Below are 21,716 nucleotides of genomic sequence, written 5' to 3'. Positions count from 1 at the left end.
TACAAAACATATTACTACATAAAAGAATCACAATAACATTTATGATTAAATGTACCGAGTCATATATCACAAATGTTAAAATTAAATTTACAAATATAGAATGCAATATGATAATAAATAGACATGGACATTCATATGTACATTAAACACTTGTAGTTTATTTATTTTTACACGAATTTAATTTGGTCAGCCTTATTAACACAAACATTTGGTAAATAAAACTACAATGGCTGCTGATAACCCTAGACAAATTTTTAACTTTATTCGACTCCAAACCACAGTATATATAAATTGACAAATTTTTTTATTTTTTTTTTGTATTTGTTCAAGGAATCTGAACATCAGTTTCATAAATAGAGCCAGGTTTCCAATAATCTGGAATCACAGTTTTGTCTGAGTTAATCCATTTGGTCTTTTCACCTTCTTTTATTTGAATCCTCAATTTAAGATCTCCCTTTGGTGGATTTGCCAAATCAAAAACTGCTCCATATGACCTCCTCATCGGTATCCATTTGTAGGTTTTTACCTGTATATATCAGTTACGTGTTTAGATAAAAGTGTTTTGAAAAATAATTTTAAAAAATAAGAGGATACGTATACATACGTCGTAGATTTCAATTGCTATGATATCAGCATAACCGCCATTGTTAAATAGGTATATAGCAAGGTAACCATGATAGTTGCTATGTTCATTAATTTTGATTTTGAGATTGCCATATTTGCAAGAAACTCTTTTGTAGTCAACATCAACCACTCCCTTTGGGAACAACATGTGAGCTAGCTTTGGATGCTTAGCCATTTTAGCAAATGCATCTGAGCTGAGAATAAAGTCAGTTCCAGGCCCCTCACCACTGTCAGTCACTAACACCTTAACACCCTCGTTGCTACATAATGCCTCGTCCTTGCACCTCACCTGTAATATATCGTTGATAATAAATAGTTCATATACGCGATAATTATAAGGTAATTTACAAGTAAATCGTAATGATAAATATTAGAAATTGTTTTACCTGATAAAATTGGTAATTCCCAACTATATATATATAACTTATATCGATTCGAATTTAATTGAAGTTGTGTAGACAATTCATGTTTACAACTTGCTTTTTAAACTAGCCATATGTACATATTAGATCCGTCAATATGAGCTAGGTCTGTTTGGTCGGCCTGGTCTAACCCGGGATTTAATAGGGCTGGGCTATGATTTTTGAAGCCAATATGTGAAAAGGATTTTTTAGCCCGGCCTGTATAAGTCTGCTGATTTGTGGGGTTTGAGAAATATCGATAGGGCCGGCCCTTGGGCCAGTAAAAATTAATCAAAAAATATAATATAATATTAAAAATTAAAATCAAAGAGAGTCCGAACTCAAAACAATTAGGTTAATATTACTTTTACTTGAAAAAAAAAACTTAATAAATATTATAAAAGATAATTTTATTTGTGGATTGATTAAAAAGCAGTAACATTAACATCATATAATGTTGTTTTGTCAATATTTATGATAATATTTTTAAATTATAATTTATAATTTAATAATTCTACAAATAATATATGTTTTAAAAAATTGGGCTGGCCCGACAAGCCTGTAGCCCACGTACTTGTGGGTTGGGCCGGTCATTTTCTGCCCCCCACAAAACAAAAATGGGCTAGCCCGGCCTGACCCGTAAAATGTCGAAACCTGTATGTGTTAGCTCGGATGAAGTGGGCTAGCCCATAGTATATATGTTATTGATTCATTTATATGTATAAATAATATATATATTCAACGTATGTAATCTAGTAAACCAAATGGAGTACTACTATTATAACATCCTACGCTCGAATCTATAAAGTTCAAATTCTGAATCCGTTTCTGTATACCTGATAACATGCACCACATCCAACTCCATTCTTATAGAGCTTCCATGACGCGGCGGTAACGAGACCATCATTGACATATCTTCCATGCTCTCCATAACCACAAGCTCCAGCTGATCAAATATATGTTGCAAATTAATCAAATGTTACTTAAATTAATAACTAAAATTAAATGTGACTTACTAGGTGTTCCTTTGCCATCAGAGGTCTTATAAAATGTAGCTTTAGAATAATAATTTTCAGTACCAAAAGAAAATGTAGGCAAAAGTAAAATTACACATATCATAAAAGTGGAACAATTATTGAAAGAGAGAGCCATTTTTTTTTAGCTAAAAATGTAAAGAAGTGTTACTTTGGATTATGAGAAATGTAGAGATAATAAAGTTCTTTATTTATAGCTGTGTGATACAAGGGGCAGGTATTGACTATATGGCCAACTTTGTATTAGTCTTAATTTAATTTTAATTATTTTATTTGAAAAAGAAATATTCAAAGTTTTTGACCAAATTTGTATAAACTATGGATAACATCATGAAAAAGAAAAAGAAAATTTCTTTTTTCTGATTTTAAGATAAGTTTAGAATTGGATTAGCATCTTCTTTGAAGCAACAACAGCTAATTAATGATGATTATTTAAATCACATTTTAATTTAACTATACTTTGTGCTAGAAATTGTCATTATTTCAAAATCAATGGATGTTATTATCTTCTTTTGCCGCGTCCGCACACTATTTAATAAAATACTCGCTCCGTTTTATATTAGTTATCAATTTTTTCTCGTACCCACCTTTTGAAAAAATATCACAAACAAGAAGTGTACTCTTTAATTTACATTTTTACCTAATATTTTTTTAAGTAATTAAGGTGAACAATTAATATGTAATGAAAAGAGCAGTGTTTAAGATTGTATACGAATTTGTTTAAAAAATAATGAAGATTTTTGACGTTTAAAATGTCAATGTTATCCTTCTAAATGAGTGGTGATAAGAATTTTACATGCCTTTTGATTTAAACGAATGATGAATGAACATTCTGATAAAATTTATTTTTAGGAATATAATAATTAAATCGTTTTCAAAGAAAAAATGTCATTTTATTCCAAACAAATTAAATAGAAAATTTATCGATCACATAATCAATATTAGAGAAAATAATACTATATGTTATCTTAAAACCTTGTCGACAGCTCATTGTTTGTGAATTTAAATTATGTCACACAGGAATGTTATCAATTAATTATTTGATCGTTAGACTTTTAATTTATCTACTTCTATAATTTCTTAAAATATATTTTGTATTTACCGATCCAACACTATAATTTTTTTTTAAAAAAAATATTTTTTTTCATTAATCAAACATGAAAAAATAAACTATAAAATTCATTTATTTTCCGAGAACACATTATTTTTTGAAAATATGATTCATTCCATACCGAACACAACATAAATGAGATAATTAAGAACAAATAACTATTAATAGATAAATTCTCTTATGATTAAAATATTATGGCCATCTAATTGGAATTTATATTTAACCCATATGGGTTAAAAATAAATTCCAATTAGATGGTAAGTTCAGACCAATTCAACTAGAAATTGGAACACGTCTCCATATAATTAAAAAAAAATTTAAGTACCATGTAAAAGTAAAAGACGTAATATATAGGCTAATATCTATAATAACTCTTCAATTTTTTTTTTTAATCCCATAAACTCGAAGAAAAGAATAATCAAAGTTAGTTTAGATTCCAAAAGAATATAAATATAAATTAGTCAGACATTTCAATAGCAATATTTTTATATTAACTTATCCTTTTATAATATCAAATGTTCTTTACTAGTATAGAATTTCTAACATGTTTTGATACTTTAATATACTATATTAGAAGACAAGATATACACACGTATGAAATTTATGTGGTTATATATATATAATATAAAGCTTCTAATTGAGTGTAAAAAGAAGAAATAAAAACAAAATTCTTTATATATATATATAAAACTTCTAATCTAAGTGTAAAAAGAAGAAATAAAAACAAAATTCTTTCTAAAATATAAAAGCCTGTCATTCTTTCTACAACTTACAAAAAATAACGCGTCACATATATTAACACTCATTCTAAACTTAGCTAGTAACACCAAACCCTACAACAACAATACATTCAGTGAAAATTTATCGGAAAATCTGAAAAAATAGAATATACGTAGATTTTATACCTCGTAAAATTTCGACAATATGGATATCACACTATAACAAAAATGATTTTTAGTGGCATTAAATATTGACATTAGTAAAGAGTGTTAAAGCCTTTACCGGCATTAGTTAAGTGCCATTAGAATCAATATCGCTAAAGGCTTTAGGAACATATACAAAGAGTGACAATTGCCGCTAAAAATATATACTTAACGAAAATTGAAAATTAATTGCCGTTAATGGTCATTTTTATTGTAGTAGATCAGTTGCACCACCTTGGTTCAATACAACAATAGCAAGATAATTAGCATACTTGCTATGTTCATGAATTTTAACCATAAGATTTCCACCATAACCACAAGAAACTCTTTCCACATAAATGAGTTGCCAAACCTGTAATCACATCAAAATTAATTGAAAAAAAGTATACTTGTAACATATTAATACTACTCCTAATTACTTGATATATTCAAAAAGCATTTTTGAATTTAGTTAGTCAAACATAAATTATTTTTCATGATTTCTTTTTCAAACTAAGCTAATTTTAGAAACTTGATCAAACATACTAATTTGAGCTTATATATACCAGGTAACTTATTACTATAATACCATCAATTATTATTGGTTCTCAATTTGAGTTACATCTCATTGTGTTTCATATCGTTAGTGAAATAAAACTTTAAACTTTGATTGAAATATTAAAGGGGCTGAATTTCAATAGACACCGCGACAATGCATGTAATATATCATGTCACCTAAAAGATAACACGCTACTGATATAATTATATTGTCGATAAAAATGAAATAAGTAGGTACGTACCTGGTAATATGCACCACAACCAGCTCCATTTATGTAGAGAAGCCTAGAGGCTGTGCACACTTTCACCATTGTTCACATCTTTACCATAGTCTCCATAACCACATGCACACATACATCAAAATTAATGTTAAAACAATTATTAAAGTAATAATCGATGAAAATTTTGCGTTTAATTAATATGTGATATTCATATTTATTTATTTTTTTTTAATTTGAAAAAATATATACGGAAAAGGGTCAAAAATGCTCCTGAACTATATCATAATGTGATATTCAAGTGTTCAACGTTAGTCATGAGTATTTTTTATTAAATAGGTAAATGAAGGATATATTTAAATCTTTTACGATAGTTCAAAGGCATTTTTGACTTTTTTACGAAAAAAGTATAGAAGTAGTTAATTAGCTAGGTAACATACATGGTGTTCCATGCCATCAGAAGTACTATGATGCCTTGGAAACTAAGGTTTGGCTATAGGAAAATGCTGGAATAAGCATAATATTCATGCACATAAAAATGCAAGAATATTTAAGTGAATGATCCATTTTTTATTTCGTTCACAAATTAATTACCAATTAATTGAAGACTTTAATCTGTATGATAAAAATTAAGTGAAAAAAAGTCTCACATTTATAGTGAAATTTGTAAGGAGTGGACATTCATGTATGATACGTTCAATCTGTTTAAATAACTTTTGGGCGAGTTAAACAAATATATTCAGTGTAATTACATAAGTGAGATATGAAGAGGGTAAAGTGTATGTTGACTTTATTATTACCTTAAGGTAAGATTAAGAGATTATTCTCGATAGACCCTATGTGATTAAAGGAAATAGATATATTCCCAACTTATTATTAGGACCAACTTGACGCAACTTATATCCAACCCTCAAACCTCTGACCCGCTCATTTATTAATTCAGTCGATTCTATTTTTCCGCTCTGAACAAATTACTTCGTTCTAACTTATTTGATTTTAATTTTGAAGAGCATCCACCTTAACATTTTAGCAATCACCATCAATTTGGAAGATATAAAGCCATGTGTAATTTAGGCAAAGAGTTAAAAGTGGTTAATGCGCTACATGTGTAATAGATATATGAAAAATTTACGATCAAAGATAGATTTATTTAATCTCAAAATTTAGAATATGTCACATAAATTGAGACAAAGAGAGTAATCGTTTATGATTTCTTGTTATCTTGACTTGTGTATAATAGAGAAACACATGCAAATTTTGCATATGACTAATTTATTTATATCAAACACACAATATAATTCACCATAATGCATGCATACCCTACAACATTACAAATTTTACTTAATCTTTGTATGATTTTTTTTATTTGATAAATTTCTAAATAAAGCACTTTTGCACACCACATGACATTATACAGCATAGTAATTATTTAGTCTAGCATAAGGTATGTGTCATAAGCAATGCCAGCCTTCCATTGATCAGGTAAAACATCAGCCAATTGTACCCATTTAGTTGCTTCCCCATTAACACTAACTTGAACTCTGAAAGTGAGTGATCCTTTTGGTGGATTTGGCATGTCCCATACTGCTCCATATGCCTTTCTCATACCCTTCCATTCCTTACAATCAGCCTACACATACATACATACATACGATCATCGTCTTATTTTTCACGTTACTAAATTTCACTTTATATGCAATGTTTGTACGTTACATGCAGATATATATAATCTTTTAGGAATAGATTTGAGAAATCGTTACTCAACTTATAGTTGTTATCTCAGAAGTTCACTCATCTTGATCCTAATAGATTTTTTTGAAATAATAACTATTAGTTAAGTAATCAACTTAGAAACCAACTTTATAGTTTAGATAATACTTTAGCAATCGTACTAGTTAAACAAATAATGAGAGAGAATTACCAATATATACTTATATATAGGTGGATGACTGGATCTAAATATTTTTTTCGCTCTTTGGCATATAATGAAATTAAACAAAATTCATCGAAAAATTATATTATATATTTATAAAATAAGATAAGATTTGTTTTCCTTCTATATATATATATGTAATAGACGGTATATCTTTATGAACTACTTCATCTGTTTATTTCTTTGTATTTTAAAGGGAAAAAAGATAAATATACCGTCAAACTATCGTAAATGGTATGCAGTTACCATCCGTCATGCTTTTGGACATTGGTACCCTCGCTATTCAAAAACTCAAGCATATATGCCCTTCACTCTAAATGAAGACTAAATAGGGACACATGACGTAATCCTATTCATCGATCCAATATTTAATAAATGTCGGTCGATGGATAAGATTATGACACGTGTATATCCGTTAGTATAAAGGATATATATATACTCTAGTTTTTGAACGACAGGGGCATGAATTCCAAAAAGTACGACTAAGGGTATATATGCATACCATTTACAATGTAACATATAATATCACATAGTTTATATATACCAAGTGGAGGTATTTATTTCAACAAAATTCATTTTATGACTCAGAATAATAAAATTTAAATTTTGAATTTGCCTCTGACTAAACGTACCTGCCAAACCTCAACAGCTTCAATGTCAAATGCACCACTTTGATATATTGGTACGATAGCCAAATAGTTACAAAATCTGCTATGTTCATGAACTTTAATCATTAAATTATAACCATAGTATGTACAAGGTACTCTTCGATATTCAACGTCAACAACTCCATAAGCCAACAAATAATTAGCCATTCCTGAGGTAGCCATGTCTGAATAGGCACGTACACTTAGTATAAAATCTGTATGGTCACCTTCACCATGATCTGTTACTACTATTTTTGTACCTTCATCTGTGCAATGACCTGGTACCTTGCACCTAACCTGTTGTACGTTTGCAAAAAAAAAAATTAGGAAGCGCGAGAATCTGTTTTTTAACATGTGTTTTTCGAGAAAAATGAATAGAAAAATCGTGTTTTTGGTTCAAATTTTTCAAAAAGATAAATAAAGATTCCGAAAAAAAAAACCTTTTTAAAGATATACTGTTGGATCGGTGCAGATTATAATGTTGCAGTGGGCTTGAATCTTCTTAAAGAGAGTGAGATATCCATGCATTAGTCTAAATTATTATTTACTCATTTTTGTCATTTTATTTTCAACTGTAATTATTTACCGTAGGAAAACACTTAAATATGTCGTCGAACTTCGAGAAAAGGCTCTGATCCGTTAAAAGTTCGGCTCATCTGTGTCATTTCTCTCTGAAAAAAGGCTCATCCATGTCATTAGTTGTTAACAAAAAATAATTCTGATTTTGTAAAATTATTTTTGACATGTGGTAAATTATGATTCGATCACGTCATTAATTGAATTATTTTTCAAAAAGAAAATATTCAAATATGTCATCAAACTTTGAGAAAAGTTTCATCTACTATTAAAAATTTGGCTCATCTATGCCATTTTAATTAACAGATAATAACATAAATGAGTCTTTTTTGGTAAGGTTATTGGTACACTTGTATATGGTTATGTGAATGTCATTTTCATTGCTTTTTAGTTTTTGAAGTTGAAACTAGTTAAATGGATTATTATGTTTAGTAAAGTTACTACCTATTCTTTTTGTTTCAATTAGAATATTTTATTTTAATTTGATATAAAATTTAAGAAAATATTTTTGAACGTTGTAATCTTAAACAAATTAAAATGACGAAAGTATATAGTATTATAATATAATGAATATACCTGATAGCAAGCACCACATCCAGTTCCATTCCTGTAGAGCCTAGAGACTCCACTCACTTTGCCATCATAAATTTTCCTTCCATATTCACCAAATCCACATGCTCCACCTGTTTTATTTTTGTTACAACAATAATAATAAGGTTAATTAATAACCTTAATTATAATATTTCATAACATAATTACCATAAAATATTGCTTAAGATCGATATCTATTAGCAAACGAGATTGTATAACATTATAATTAATATGAGCATGTTGGTTAATTACTTGGTTATGTAACATAACATTTCAACCTATTTTTAACCTGTTCAAATTCAATCTAGACAATTTCATTTGCCACGACTATACACGTATAAGTATATATATCTATCGCGCGTAGACACGTAAAAAAAATGAAAATATTGAGGGGAAAATTGTACATACTAGGGGTTCCATAGCAATCAGGGCTGCCATAATAAGTAGCTCTACTATAAAGGGAATTTGCTTCTTGGCCATAACAAATTGAAGGATAAATTATAATTGTCACAAGTAGAAAAATTATACAATGGCTATTATTGAAAACCATATCTTATGATAAAATTTTCAAAATTACTAAGAAATTATTCAAAAGGAATATTAAGATTCCAAGAAGTGGATGAGAAATGATGAAATGTAAAGGCTATATATATAGTTGAATTTTTGTACTATAGAAAGCAGCCATTAAGGGAAATATAAAAATATTCTTATTCTTCTATACATATAAAATAATTTTTTTTCTAAAAATTTCTACATGATTTGTTCCACTAAGGAGTAGGGGGATTAAGCAAGTGGAAGATGGGGTTAAGTACTAATTAAATTTGATAAGTACATTGTTTTTGGCACTTTATAATATAATTCAATCACGCGTTACTCCAATTAATGACACTTTAAGATTTAATTAAGAAGGAATGAAAAGCTTAATAAATAATTATTTTCTACTAATAATTAAATATTTTTAATTTCCACTATCGACAACAATAAATATCTTTGCTTACTCTTTCTTATGTAAAAATATTTTAATCACTTTCATGTTGAGTATTATAAATAAGTTGTGTTCAATACCATTGTACCAATTTAATTTCGTAATCCGATCTCTGGTCTAATAGTAAATTTTAGAGGTATATTCTTTATTAATTTAGCAATCGATAAATCAAAAATCAAAGAGCAAAAAATCGTTAGGTCTAATGTGTGTATCATACGAAAATTCTCCACGATACTTTTATTCTTTTTTATGAATCATCTGGTATCTAAAATGTACTTATTTTATCTATTTAGATTAAAGCAATATATATACGATCAATTTGAGAGAGGCGTAGTCAAAATTTCTAATAAGGGGGTTCAAAATCTGTAGAAATAGATAGCCGAAGGGGGTTCGACATCCACTATATATACATATAAACTTATTTTAACCATATGTAAATAATATAATTTTCCGTCGAAGATGAACCCCCTTCAATTAAGGTAGCTATGCCCCTGGTATAAGGCATTGTTATATATTACGAATATGATAAAGAAGTTACAATTATCCTATCGCACTTTTTTATAATCCCAAATATGGTATAAAATGTGTATTGCAAACTTATATAACATAAGTCCATACGATTTTTACTATATATTGAATTTGATTAGTTAGGAAAATATAGGAGTTCGGAGCTTAAAGGGTATAAAATATTAACAAAAATTTTAAAACGGTACATAAAACTTTATATTAACTAAAACGACAAAATCGCTCAAACAATAGCGATTTCCTCCATCGGAAAAAGCAAAATCTGCAGCTTTGCAAAATATGATTTAAAAAAAAAAAACAGAAATTCCAAGAAAATCGTTTCCTTTTCAGTTTTAAAAAAAAAATAATTTTTTTTAAGAAAATCGCTGCGGCAGGGATTTTCATTTTTTTAAAAAAAAGAAAATCTCAAATGAAGATGTGTGCCGTCGATTTTCATGAAATTTTTTTTAAAAAAAATAAAAATCGCTGCCCAACGATTTTCTTGAAATTTTTTTTTTTAAAAAAAGAAAATCACATTTTGCAAAATCGCTGCAGTAGCAGCGATTTTGCTTTTTCCGGCTAGATAAATCGCTGTTATTCCAGTGATTTTTACCATTTTGATTAATATAAAATTTAATATATCGTTTTAAAATTTTTATTAATTTTTTATACCCTTTAAACTTTGAACTCGAAAATATAGAGTGGCCACTATATATGTAGAATAGTCCCTTAATTGTGGTTCCTCTTTATCCTCTTATGTGTCTTAAAAACAGTAGTGTGGATAAAAAGCATAAAAAGGAAAATTGGAAAAGAAGTCGAACTATCGGTACGCACAAAGTACTCGCTTGAAAGACAGAGATGATAATCGAGATTATAGCGACTTATAAATTATTCTAGATTAAAAAAAGAGTTACGATTAGACTTTGTATAACATAAGATAATATATTGTTGTTTTGTAAATTTAATTCATAATACTTGATTATGTCATATAATTTTGTACTATTAATTAACATTTTATGAAAAAAACGTAATCATGACGATTGCTCCCCAAATTCTTTCACTCATAACTAGCCAATATTTGTTTAAAACTTGCCAAAGTCATGTAATTAAATAATTCAAAGTGGATTATATACTTTATTAGAACATCAAGGTGAAAATACAAAAATCTTTAAGGTGGTGAATTTGGGTGAAGTATTCCTTTCATGTAGAAGAAAAAAGATCAAATTTTGCCTTTATATTATTTGAAATTGCTCGATTTTATCGTATGTTATATATAGTGGTTCATTCATATCGTTGTCGTTAGTTGTTAACTTGTCATGTATTACTCCACTTCTGACATTCTACATCGATTGTGTCTTCCTGGCCTCCAATGCACCTTATCTTCACTGTAACCCACCGCATCCACATCCCTACCCCTCCTCTCATCTCCCGTGGTATCCGCATAAATCATATATAACTACATTAAATCGACTTATTTTTCATGAAAAATATTTTCTTCCGCGGCGAACACACCCTTGATGGAATCCAAACACCTCTCAAGATTTTGTTTACTAATACAAGATTGGATAAAGTTGCCAGGTCAAAAATATATCATTGAAATACTAACCAATAAAAGCAATTTGGATTAATAGATAACTTGGAATATCCCTATGTTTGGTTCAAACGCACTAAGAAGTTATCAAATAAAGTAAATGCTCTAAGTCATATCCAGTGACTATACGTAGAATCTGATAACAAATCATGAAACCAGGGGAAAAGCACTCAACCACCTAATTAATTTATTTTGTTAAAATAAAAATACTTTTTTCAAAGAGCCCTAGTTGAATACATGTACTATATCAAGAGTAATTGGTAGGTGACTTCCAATATTTGTTACCCACTTGGAGTTTATAAATACTTTATTATTTGATTGGTGTATCATCTAATCAAATGCATTGTCAATAGTACAATGGTATTTGAAATTGGAGATGACCATGTATAAATTATAATGATATACTAAAGCAAATAATTGAGTTGAACGTTCGAATGGTCACTCAACTTATACTAATGTTATTAGAGTCGATTAACTTTATTTTGTATCTGGTAGACACTATTTCATTTTGGCGCCTTTAAAAGTGACAATTAATGCCTCGTCAAAGGTATTTTTCCATGTCGTGATTTCTAAAATTAGTTATTTCATAATATTTGTCGTTAAAGAGTATTTTCTATTCATTTTACCCTAGTAGTAATTGTTCTTGAAGACTACATACACCTCAATTATAAAAAGACACATAAATAAAGTAAACATTCAATGAAAAAAATATATATTTTGAGACATAACAAGGGTAAAATAGTTTCTTTTTTTTCTTTTAAATTTTTTTAAAAAAATTCTTTTTAAGGAATGTGCTTATATTGAAAACAAATAAATAGCAAAGGTTAACTAAGCTAACAAACAAATTCCCTACCATCATAAAATTGAACAAAGCCATTCAATGATAAATCTTATTAAGTTTGTTCTGCAATATTTTGCCAAGCACCTAGCATTGCCCATATGATAGTAAAAGGCATGTTTAACAATCACATTACCCACCCTCTCAAAAAACGCAAAAAAATCACAACATACCCAGTGTAGTCCCTTACCCTTATCTCATAGAGATAAGAGAAGAATGTTTCAGATCGACCATTGGATTAAATCACAGTTAACATAAGAAGTTCGCAACTGACGTATCTGTATTTTCAAACCATATATGAAAAAATGAAACATAAAAATAGATCAAGAAGCTTATAGCAAACACCAAACTGAATAACAGAAATGCTGGACAGTGACCCTAATGGACTTTAACTGTTGAGCAAAACTGCACTTTCCATTAATGGCTACATTCCACTATGAAAAATAATCTACACACTTGTAGAGCTAGAGATATCAGTTGTTAAAATTCAAACTCAACCTGTCATCACTTAATATCTGCTTCATACACATGTCTTTTTAGGATAAAAATGGAGATGATCAGCTGTAATGAATTTACAAGCTTAAACAGGAAAAAGTCAAGAGAGAAAAGTTGTAATCATGAAACTACTATCAACCAGAAAAAAAGGAACAATAAAAATCTGTAGTTGCAAGTTGTAAAGCATAAAATCCCCCACCAAGTTAAACTAGCAACTCCCCTCTTTCCAGATGTCTCACTTCCCAAGTTCTGCACCAGAAGAGAGACAATAATTGAAATGGTGGGGCGCCTACGAAAGGAACAACCAATTTCAGTTCTAGAATATGTGATTGCTCAAGCTAAATGTGCATCATTCAGTTATACAAACTACGGGAACCATCAGCACTCAAGTAAAGTGGTGGAGAGGAATGAAGATTTTTGCAGATGCGAACATCTGTCTGATTGAGGATGTGAACTTCGTGGAGTGATGAAAAGGTCTAGAGTGAAGGTCACAGTTTCTTCACTAACAAAACTATTGCTACTCTAAAAAAGAAAAATGAACTAAGTAGTTGTGATGCTTCATCATTCAATAAACAAATATTGGGTCGAATTGTTTCACCTTTCTGAGATCTCCACTTAACAAATTGGTGTAAAGACTTGCAGTTAGAATATTTTACTGAATATTGGAACATCTTAAGAACATAACATTCTAAAATAGTGCAAACTTCACACGTGTTCTATAAGCTACTTCGTTGAGCCAACACAGAATGCAGAATCTAAGTGACTAGGACCTGTATAAAACAAGTATAATAGCTGTCCCAACTGGTGGCCTCTAATATAGTTCGAGGCAATCTGTAGATGAAAAGGAGCGTTCATGATGGGAAATAGCCTTGTTGATGAATTGCCGGTGAAAGGTAGATGCCAAACGCCACCCCCGGGCCTAGAAATGAATTTTTATGTTTGAGAATCGGTTACTTTGCAAAGCAAAACTAATATTAGCTAAGTGAAGCTTACCTCAATCCCTGTGGTTTCGTGGCTGATGGGACTTTTGACTCCTTTCAGATAAGTTGGGCCTTCTTCAGATCAGATACAACTCCTCTATCTTTATTTCCCCTCTCATTGTATATAACCTTTAGACATTTAAGTTACAATGTGAACTGCAGGTCCTTTAATATCAGGAAGCAAGTTGAAAAGTTTTTAGTTACTTCATAGAGATACCTTATCAATAATTCCATATTCTACTGCTTCACTAGGACTAAAGTATTTTGGACGTTTTATGTCTTCTTCAATCTCCTCAGGTGATTTTCCAGTATTTTCTGAATACAATTTGACCTTAAAAATAAATGTATGAAGTCAGAAAATCAGGCTATTTATATAATGCTCATCTTTGATCCTTCAGAAATGTGTATCGCAAAGCAGAAAATGAACATCCTTAAAAGCAAATTTGTCCCTTGAACTTTTGTCACGGTAAGCAAGCACTAAGCTTAACAGAAATTTTAAGGATTACCAATTCCGCTTTGACATTATTTACTTCTTTCCGCATGATCTCAACATCTGTTGCTTGACCCTGAAACTGAGAAATTGGCTGCAAAGATATATATGCATTAGCAATTCTATCTTTAATATCATGGTTACGTGTATAAAAGATTGGAATTTTTGAGACAAACTCAGGGACAGGTTATAGAGAATATATATATATATATATATATATATATGATAAGTGAAACCCGCAGCCACTATCCTTTGGGTGCGCTCTGTATCTTTAATATCATGGTTATGTGTTCGCAAGATTGGAATTTTTTAGAGCAACTCAGGGACAGGTTACAGAGAATATTTTTTTATTTTATTTTTATGATAAGGGAAACCAGCAACCACTACCCTTTAGGTGCGCACAGGGTAAAACCTCGCTCCTATGCAATAACTCACAAACCACACATACCCCGCACTAGGCAAGCCCGGTGCGACGAGCTCGACTCAGGTTACAGAGAATATTTTAGATGATATAATCAAGAAATGGGAGCGAACAGGGAGAAAGGAAGACAGAAACACAGAAGACCTCCAAATGACCTGCTTAATCATAATTGTAGATGAGGGCAGTGCAGCACGATTTCCTTTTGAACCAGCTGCTAAAAGCAAGGCAGCTTCTCCCCATGCATTCCCAACACACAGAGTAAATATAGGTGGCTTGACGTAACTGCAGCAAAAAGTAAAGGTGTCTGTTGCAGATTACTAAAAGAAACAAAGGAGTCGCAGAAGAACAATCATATCATTAAGTTCCTCAATGTAGCAGAAACAAGGGCATGAGAGCAGAAATGTCAGAAAGTATTGATACTGAGAACACCTATAATCTACATAAGTAAGTCTTTATATTAGCCATTGTTGTAATTTAAAAGCCTATTTTTTTAATTTTTACACAATATTACTTAGTATTAACTATATGAAAATTATTACATGATCGAGAAAAACAATATTACTTATTAAACTGCTGAGAAACTTCTATACAAAATGTTGAATTGTGGGCACCGCTGCATCTATAAGCTTAATATGTTAGAGATTGGACACTTCATATATTTTAGGTCTGTCATGCCCTCTCACACACAGCATGGTTCTTTTTCATAGGTTAAGCAAGTAAAAAAAAAAATTGATGGATGGGGAGACTTGAACCAAGGACCATTTGCTTGTTTTAATACTATGTTGAACTGTGTGAACCACCTCATCTAAAAAACTTAAACTGTTACAGAACTGACAACTTTATTCATTCATTTTAGATCCTTAATACAAACCTTAGCTGGATAAAAGGATTTCAGTAATGGCTAATACAAATTATAAGTTCAGATAACAAATGGTTTAGTATGAACAGAAGAGTCTAAGGTTACATTTTGGTGCAAGCAAGGAACACTCAAACATCTAGTGAATTGTGAAGCAGCCAAATAAGAAACACAGGCAGGCAATTACTCATATCAACTGGAGACCTACATTTTGTATTGCAACACACTGCTAACATACGACAAAACTTGAGTTTAAACCATCCACACTCTTGTTACGAATATCCAAATTTTGATGAGCGGAATTATGCTGCACTCCTATTTACTTGTATAAATTATCCGGTTTCTAATCCTACAAATTCAGCTGCCAAAATAACTTAACATTGCGTTCTCTAGTTGCGTCTTGTCATGTAATTTATTAGAAAAGCTAGAATATGGAATGAAAGCGAGCACAATGGCTCCGTTCCTCTGTCCCAATATAATTCTGAGTAATTTTCGTTCTGAACAAACAAACAGAACCATACTTCTCCGCAGATCAACCTATCACAGCTTTGTCATTTCCGGCGCACCTTCATCACATCAACTAATAACTTGAGAGGGGCTCACCAAGTTCGAAACACTTTTACATCTTTTTTTTCTGGTAAAGATATATTAGGAATGACTAAAGATTCCAAAATAACAACCAAACACAAGGATCTATTCTGAATCTATCTTGTTGAAGAACCAAATTCTATCTACACAAAACTCTTATCATTCAGGTCTTTTATCAGAGAATCGCTACCAGAAAAACAAATTAGTAAGTTAAAAGAAAACAAAAAACAACACTAAACAGGCATCTTCAAAATATTACTTAAATGAGCAAATGAAACGATCGAAAAAGAAATGTGAGTTAATATATGCTCTAAGGTTGAAAAATGGATAGATAAGCAATATGTAACCTCATAACGTCATATACAGCAAACGCCTCTGTCTCATAACCCAACTTTTCACCACCCTGTAAAATAGAAAATTATCTAGAAGTATGATAAAAACATGTCTGTGTTATATGTAATGAAAAGTAAACAAGGTTCAAACTAAGCCTAGTAGAAACTCAAACTGAGCTTACAACAGCTAAAATGTTAAGATCTCAAAATTTGCTTCCAAAGAAACAAAGGAGACCGCAACTCACTTTCATAGAACTGCCCGTATAGTGCATTTCTGAAACTAGAAATGCATCAAGAGTGGCTTTCAGAATTGTCAATATCATAATCAACTTACTTCAAATTGGAAGAATATAAGGGTAAAATTGGTAAAACAAAGGGGTTTTAGTTGTTTCTAAACATGATCATAACGTATATCACATTCAGCTAAGTTGTGCGGACTCTTCACTGTCGATGCCACAGCCGCACGGATTCTCCAAAAATAAACTACTTTTGGAGATTCCGACACGCACCCGCTGACATTTATGAAGAGTCCGAGCAACATAGACGCACAGCGCCTGTAGCAATAAATTTTAATCCGTTCGAGTTTATCCTCTAGCAAGCAATACCTACCGAAGAACCTCAGAGTAGCACCTATTAAATGAAATGAAAATTAAAAACAACTCATTTGCTACATTTAGACCAAACTTCAACCTTTTTTATAAAGCTTATTTATTAAAAAAAGTAGTGATTAGAAAATAGTGAAGAAAAAACGCCCATACAATCAGCTGAACATTTGACCAGGAAATGAAGGACATGAGATGATAAAAAAATACAAGACAAATAGAAAGAAAGCAACCAATTTTAACCTTGGTAGTCCCAGTAGAATTTATATAAAAATAGATTGGCTTATCCTCATCCTCATACTGAAGGTAAAGAAATTCAGCTAGAATCAATTCTGTCACTGATGGAACTAGAGACATTCCCAAGTAGACGATTCGATTCTTAAACAAGTAAGATGCTAAATCTGGAGGATGATCCTGCGATGGGTCCCCTCCGAAAGGAATAACCTGGCACCAATAATGTGGACATGGTTAGAGCATTAAAGTCAGAGTAGAAAATACTGATACTACTTCCCATTCACATTCCATCACTTTAACGAGGATAAAAAGGAACATACAGAAGTGTTCATTTTTTCTTTTTGATCTTTAGGCATACATACAAAAGTTTGTGATAATAATGTATCAACTGATAACACTTGAAAGAATACTTCCTCCAAGCTCGCTGCCTCCACTACTTCCTCTCCTGATGACCCAAAATCTTTATGTGAACAGAGACTATATCATCATCAGTTTATGAAAACAGCCTTTTTCTCCAAAATCATCAGACTTTCCATCTAACAAATTTCCAGCGGTCAGAAATAACCCGTGAACTGCAGATCATTTTTCCAAGACATCATACAGTTTGAAGAGAGTTCCTAAATCAGCAATGGCAGTCACATAAAACTGTTCCAAGTTTTGTTCTGCTTTATTCTAGTCCTATCTGTTTTTTCTCCTGTACGTCCTCTATCATCAAACTCATCTGTTATGTCTTTTATTCAGGCCTTACAGCTACTTAAAACTCTGAAGCAGCCCAAAATAAAACTCTTCATCAAATGGACTAGACCTGACTCCTGAGTCTGATTATGTTAATATTTTTTGTACTCTTATTTATGGATGAAAATGTAAGAATTTCATTAAATAGAAGTACTGCAAATTTACAACTACAAATACAGCATCCTTCTATAGATTTAAGAACTGCATAAAATGTAACAGTGAGTTCAATCAGAAACACTACTCTTCTTAGTCCACATATAGACTTTAAACATCTGGCCTTTACAATTGAAATGTTGTCCCTCCCTATCACTAAAGCACCTATTATTTCTCTCATTCCTAGCATTCCAAAATATGCAATTAAGGACAGAAGAGCAAGATTGATATATATGTGGACTATTATTTCTTAGTCCACATATAGACTTTAAACATCTGGCCTTTACAATTGAAATGTTGTCCCTCCCTATCACTAAAGCACCTATTATTTCTCTCATTGCTAGCATTCCAAAATATGCAATTAAGGACAGAAGAGCAAGATTGATACTTCCCAGCATGACCATTTGGTCCATCTTTCTTGACCATTTTAATCTTTGAACTGCCTAAAGTTATATAAAGCTGCTGAACCATAACTGCAAAGTTTGGAGTTAAGTTTTGCAATAACAGTTACCAGTTGGAAGAGTTGTCACACAACAATTGGATGTTTTCTAAATGTTTATGTCTCAGATGATGGGAACTCCCATCACCTACTATCATCTTCTAAACCTGATTTAGAATGACTTCTGATTATCCCTTCTTCATCCAAAAAGAACCACATGATTGAATCCATATAGAAGGTAGCATAATATAGTTTTGGAGCTTAACCACTCATACATGATATCCAGATTCCAAATCTCTCAAAAGAAAGAACTGACCATTAACTTCTCCTTTTATATATGGACTATTGATTTAATTTAAGCAACTAAACTCCCTCTTCATAACCCATAAAACTCTGACATATTCTTGGGTGTTTACAGATTCATTTGGCGGCTTAGCATCTAAATTCAATTATTTAAACAATACCATCCTATTTATTTCCAAAAAAAAAAAAAAGGAAAAAACAAAGCCGTAGCTCTAGTCATCATGTATGACGATTTCAGTTTCCTAGTTGACTAGTTCATGTTTTGGATACTTTGACATATGCAAAAATACTTGTATATGTATTGTGAAGTTAGCTCAGTTACCATTTTCTTACAATGTTTAGTTTACTTCTTCGATGTCTTAAAATGGTTGGACTCTTTTGATATTTCTACACAATCCACTTTAGCCTTCTCAGGTTAAATCCCATGATTTATTATAGTTTCGATTCAACAGTTTCTACAAAACCAACCAAGCAATATACTTTTGGTTTGAATTATGAGTTTCTATATTGTTCTAATTTTCCTATAATATTGATTCCCAGTCAGTGTCCAGTCAGCTAGTGCTCACCTCGGGTACATGCTACCTCCCACCAGAACAACTACACTAGTACCAAGTAATTCTACTCAGTCAGACTTGAATAGCTTGGACCACCTACAAAATCCTCAATTTCACCCGAATATCCTAAGTCCTAATTCTGTCTCTTCTTTTATTTCTCTACTAACACATAATTACATGGTGTAATTCCTGCATTATGATAGGCATACCATTATTCAAACCCTCCTTACTATGTAGCATCAACTAATGTGTGATACCCATAAACCTATCATCACAGCAGAGCTTTCCCATAAGCAACATATATGCTAAAGTTATCATCTTTAACTATCTAAAACACATACTTATCTATGCCTCAACCACTAATTTGAGTTTAAAGTAGTAACAGCAGAACAAAATTAGAAGTCAAAATAAGTCGTTACCATAGTAACAACGGCACGTTTGGGGATAAAGCCAGTTGAGGAAGAAGGGTAAAGAGAATCGGGTCGAATTCTCTGACCCGATAAGTCCGAGAATAGACTGCTGCCGACGAATGGGGAGATGAAGGTCGTCGATAGAGAAGATTTCGTAGAAGGAGAAAATCTGAGAGTCCGTTTGGGAGCTGAGGCACGGCAAATCGCCGTAGATGATAGCCGTATTCCGGTAGCCGGCGAGAAATGGGAAGCAATAGTGACAGCTTCCATTGTGTTTGAAACTCAAAGAGAGTGAAGAGTGAAGGATTGGATTAGGGAGTGGGGATTGAATTGATGAAGACTTGGGTTAACCCGATCCGTTTTTAAAGCCCATATAACCCGACCCGTTTTTAAAGCCCATGATCATGTATATGATGGGCCGATCCAATTATTACACTCTATGACCAAAATAGATGTTCTTGAACTTTTAACCTCCGTTTATTTCAATTTATTAAGATAGAAAATTTAAAAAATATTGCATGTGAAGTAAAAATAATAAACTTAAAATTTATCTATAAGAAAAATAAAATAAAAAGTTTAATATCATTATTTTCAAGGTATTTTTATAAATCACACAACTAATTTTGTGTTTACAGTCTAGACAATCTATAAATCATATTTTAGACGTTTAAGGGTTAAATTACAATACTATTTATATTTTTGGTCTTTATGTACGGACAAGTATTTGACTTAAAATATTTTTTGTTCTTACAAAAATGATATACACGGTTAACAATTTCGATTCGATTTTTTCTTGATTTCAAATCATAAGTTAATTTCTTCCATAGGCTTGATAAGATTTTAATTTTATTTGACTTTTTGGAGTTTACTTAAACACCTCTAGTCGTATACATTGATATTTCACGTAATACCCTTATATCCACCAGAGGCATTTATATACCCTTTTATTGGGTTGTAAATTATAGTTGATAAACCAAAGAAAAATTAAAAGTCAAATTTAAATTACTTTAGGTCAAAAAATAAAAAGTAAGGAAGGTTTACTTTTGGTTTGATTCTATTTTAAGTCGTTTTAAATTTATTTTAAGTTCTTTTTAACCTTATCAAATACTTCTTAACTTATTTTAAGCTTTTGATTTATTTATTTTAAGTTATTTTAATATTGGCATAATACATATATTGGACCCTAAACTTGGTTTCAAATTTTAACTTTGACCTCCAACTTTCATAATGCACAAATAGGCATTTTAACTATCTAACTTTTAAATAAATAAACACATGAGTCCTACATGACACAATACACGTAGTGCACCACGTAGGACAAAAAATGACATGTAGGACATGTGTGTTTATTTTTTCAACTTTATACAAATTTAAGTGTCTATTTATGCAAATCCAAAGTTGAAGGGCATAAATGTGATTTGAAGCCAAGTTAAAGGGCACATTTATGTATCATGTCTTTAATATTTGTCAAATACTTTCAGAAGTAAAAAACTGACTTAAAAGTAGGTTTGATTAACTTTTAAGTTCATCCAAACACCCTCTAAATCAAATTATAAGTTAATTTCTTTCATAGATTTAATATGATTTTAATTTAATTTGACTTTTAATTTT

The 21,716-nt window shown here is 30.9% G+C and overlaps 3 protein-coding genes across 4 annotated transcripts; all 3 read right to left on the bottom strand.

The window, feature by feature from the left end:
• Positions 1-108: 108 nt before the first annotated feature.
• LOC107028740 (expansin-like B1) lies at positions 109-2,220 on the bottom strand. Its single transcript, XM_015229920.1, has 4 exons — positions 2,042-2,220; positions 1,862-1,971; positions 605-913; positions 109-526 (listed from the first exon to the last, which is right to left on the bottom strand). Exons 1-4 carry the CDS (start codon positions 2,175-2,177, stop codon positions 326-328), a joined length of 756 nt encoding a protein of 251 aa, XP_015085406.1. The 5' UTR covers positions 2,178-2,220; the 3' UTR covers positions 109-325.
• Positions 2,221-6,075: 3,855 nt separating this feature from the next.
• On the bottom strand, positions 6,076-9,216 carry LOC107027964 (expansin-like B1). The gene is made up of 4 exons (XM_015229016.1): positions 9,004-9,216; positions 8,581-8,687; positions 7,414-7,725; positions 6,076-6,478 (listed from the first exon to the last, which is right to left on the bottom strand). Exons 1-4 carry the CDS (start codon positions 9,143-9,145, stop codon positions 6,278-6,280), a joined length of 762 nt encoding a protein of 253 aa, XP_015084502.1. The 5' UTR covers positions 9,146-9,216; the 3' UTR covers positions 6,076-6,277.
• Positions 9,217-13,108: 3,892 nt separating this feature from the next.
• On the bottom strand, positions 13,109-20,423 carry LOC107028561 (ATP-dependent Clp protease proteolytic subunit-related protein 4, chloroplastic). 2 transcript variants are annotated; one of them, XM_027919012.1, is made up of 8 exons: positions 20,115-20,423; positions 17,521-17,721; positions 16,691-16,746; positions 15,055-15,181; positions 14,495-14,572; positions 14,206-14,319; positions 14,002-14,117; positions 13,109-13,257 (listed from the first exon to the last, which is right to left on the bottom strand). In XM_027919012.1, exons 1-7 carry the CDS (start codon positions 20,373-20,375, stop codon positions 14,046-14,048), a joined length of 909 nt encoding a protein of 302 aa, XP_027774813.1. In that variant the 5' UTR covers positions 20,376-20,423; the 3' UTR covers positions 13,109-13,257; positions 14,002-14,045. The 2 variants fall into 2 exon arrangements, with proteins under 2 accessions (XP_027774813.1, XP_015085152.1); XM_015229666.2 differs by lacking the exon at positions 13,109-13,257 and adding an exon at positions 13,557-13,927 and having other exon boundaries at positions 20,115-20,422.
• Between the last annotated feature and the right edge of the window lie 1,293 nt (positions 20,424-21,716).

The sequence above is a fragment of the Solanum pennellii genome, chromosome 8 (assembly GCF_001406875.1).
Source record: "Solanum pennellii chromosome 8, SPENNV200".
NCBI lineage: Eukaryota > Viridiplantae > Streptophyta > Magnoliopsida > Solanales > Solanaceae > Solanum > Solanum pennellii.
Note: the sequence above shows the minus strand (reverse complement) of the source record. Positions and strands in the feature narration are given on the sequence as shown.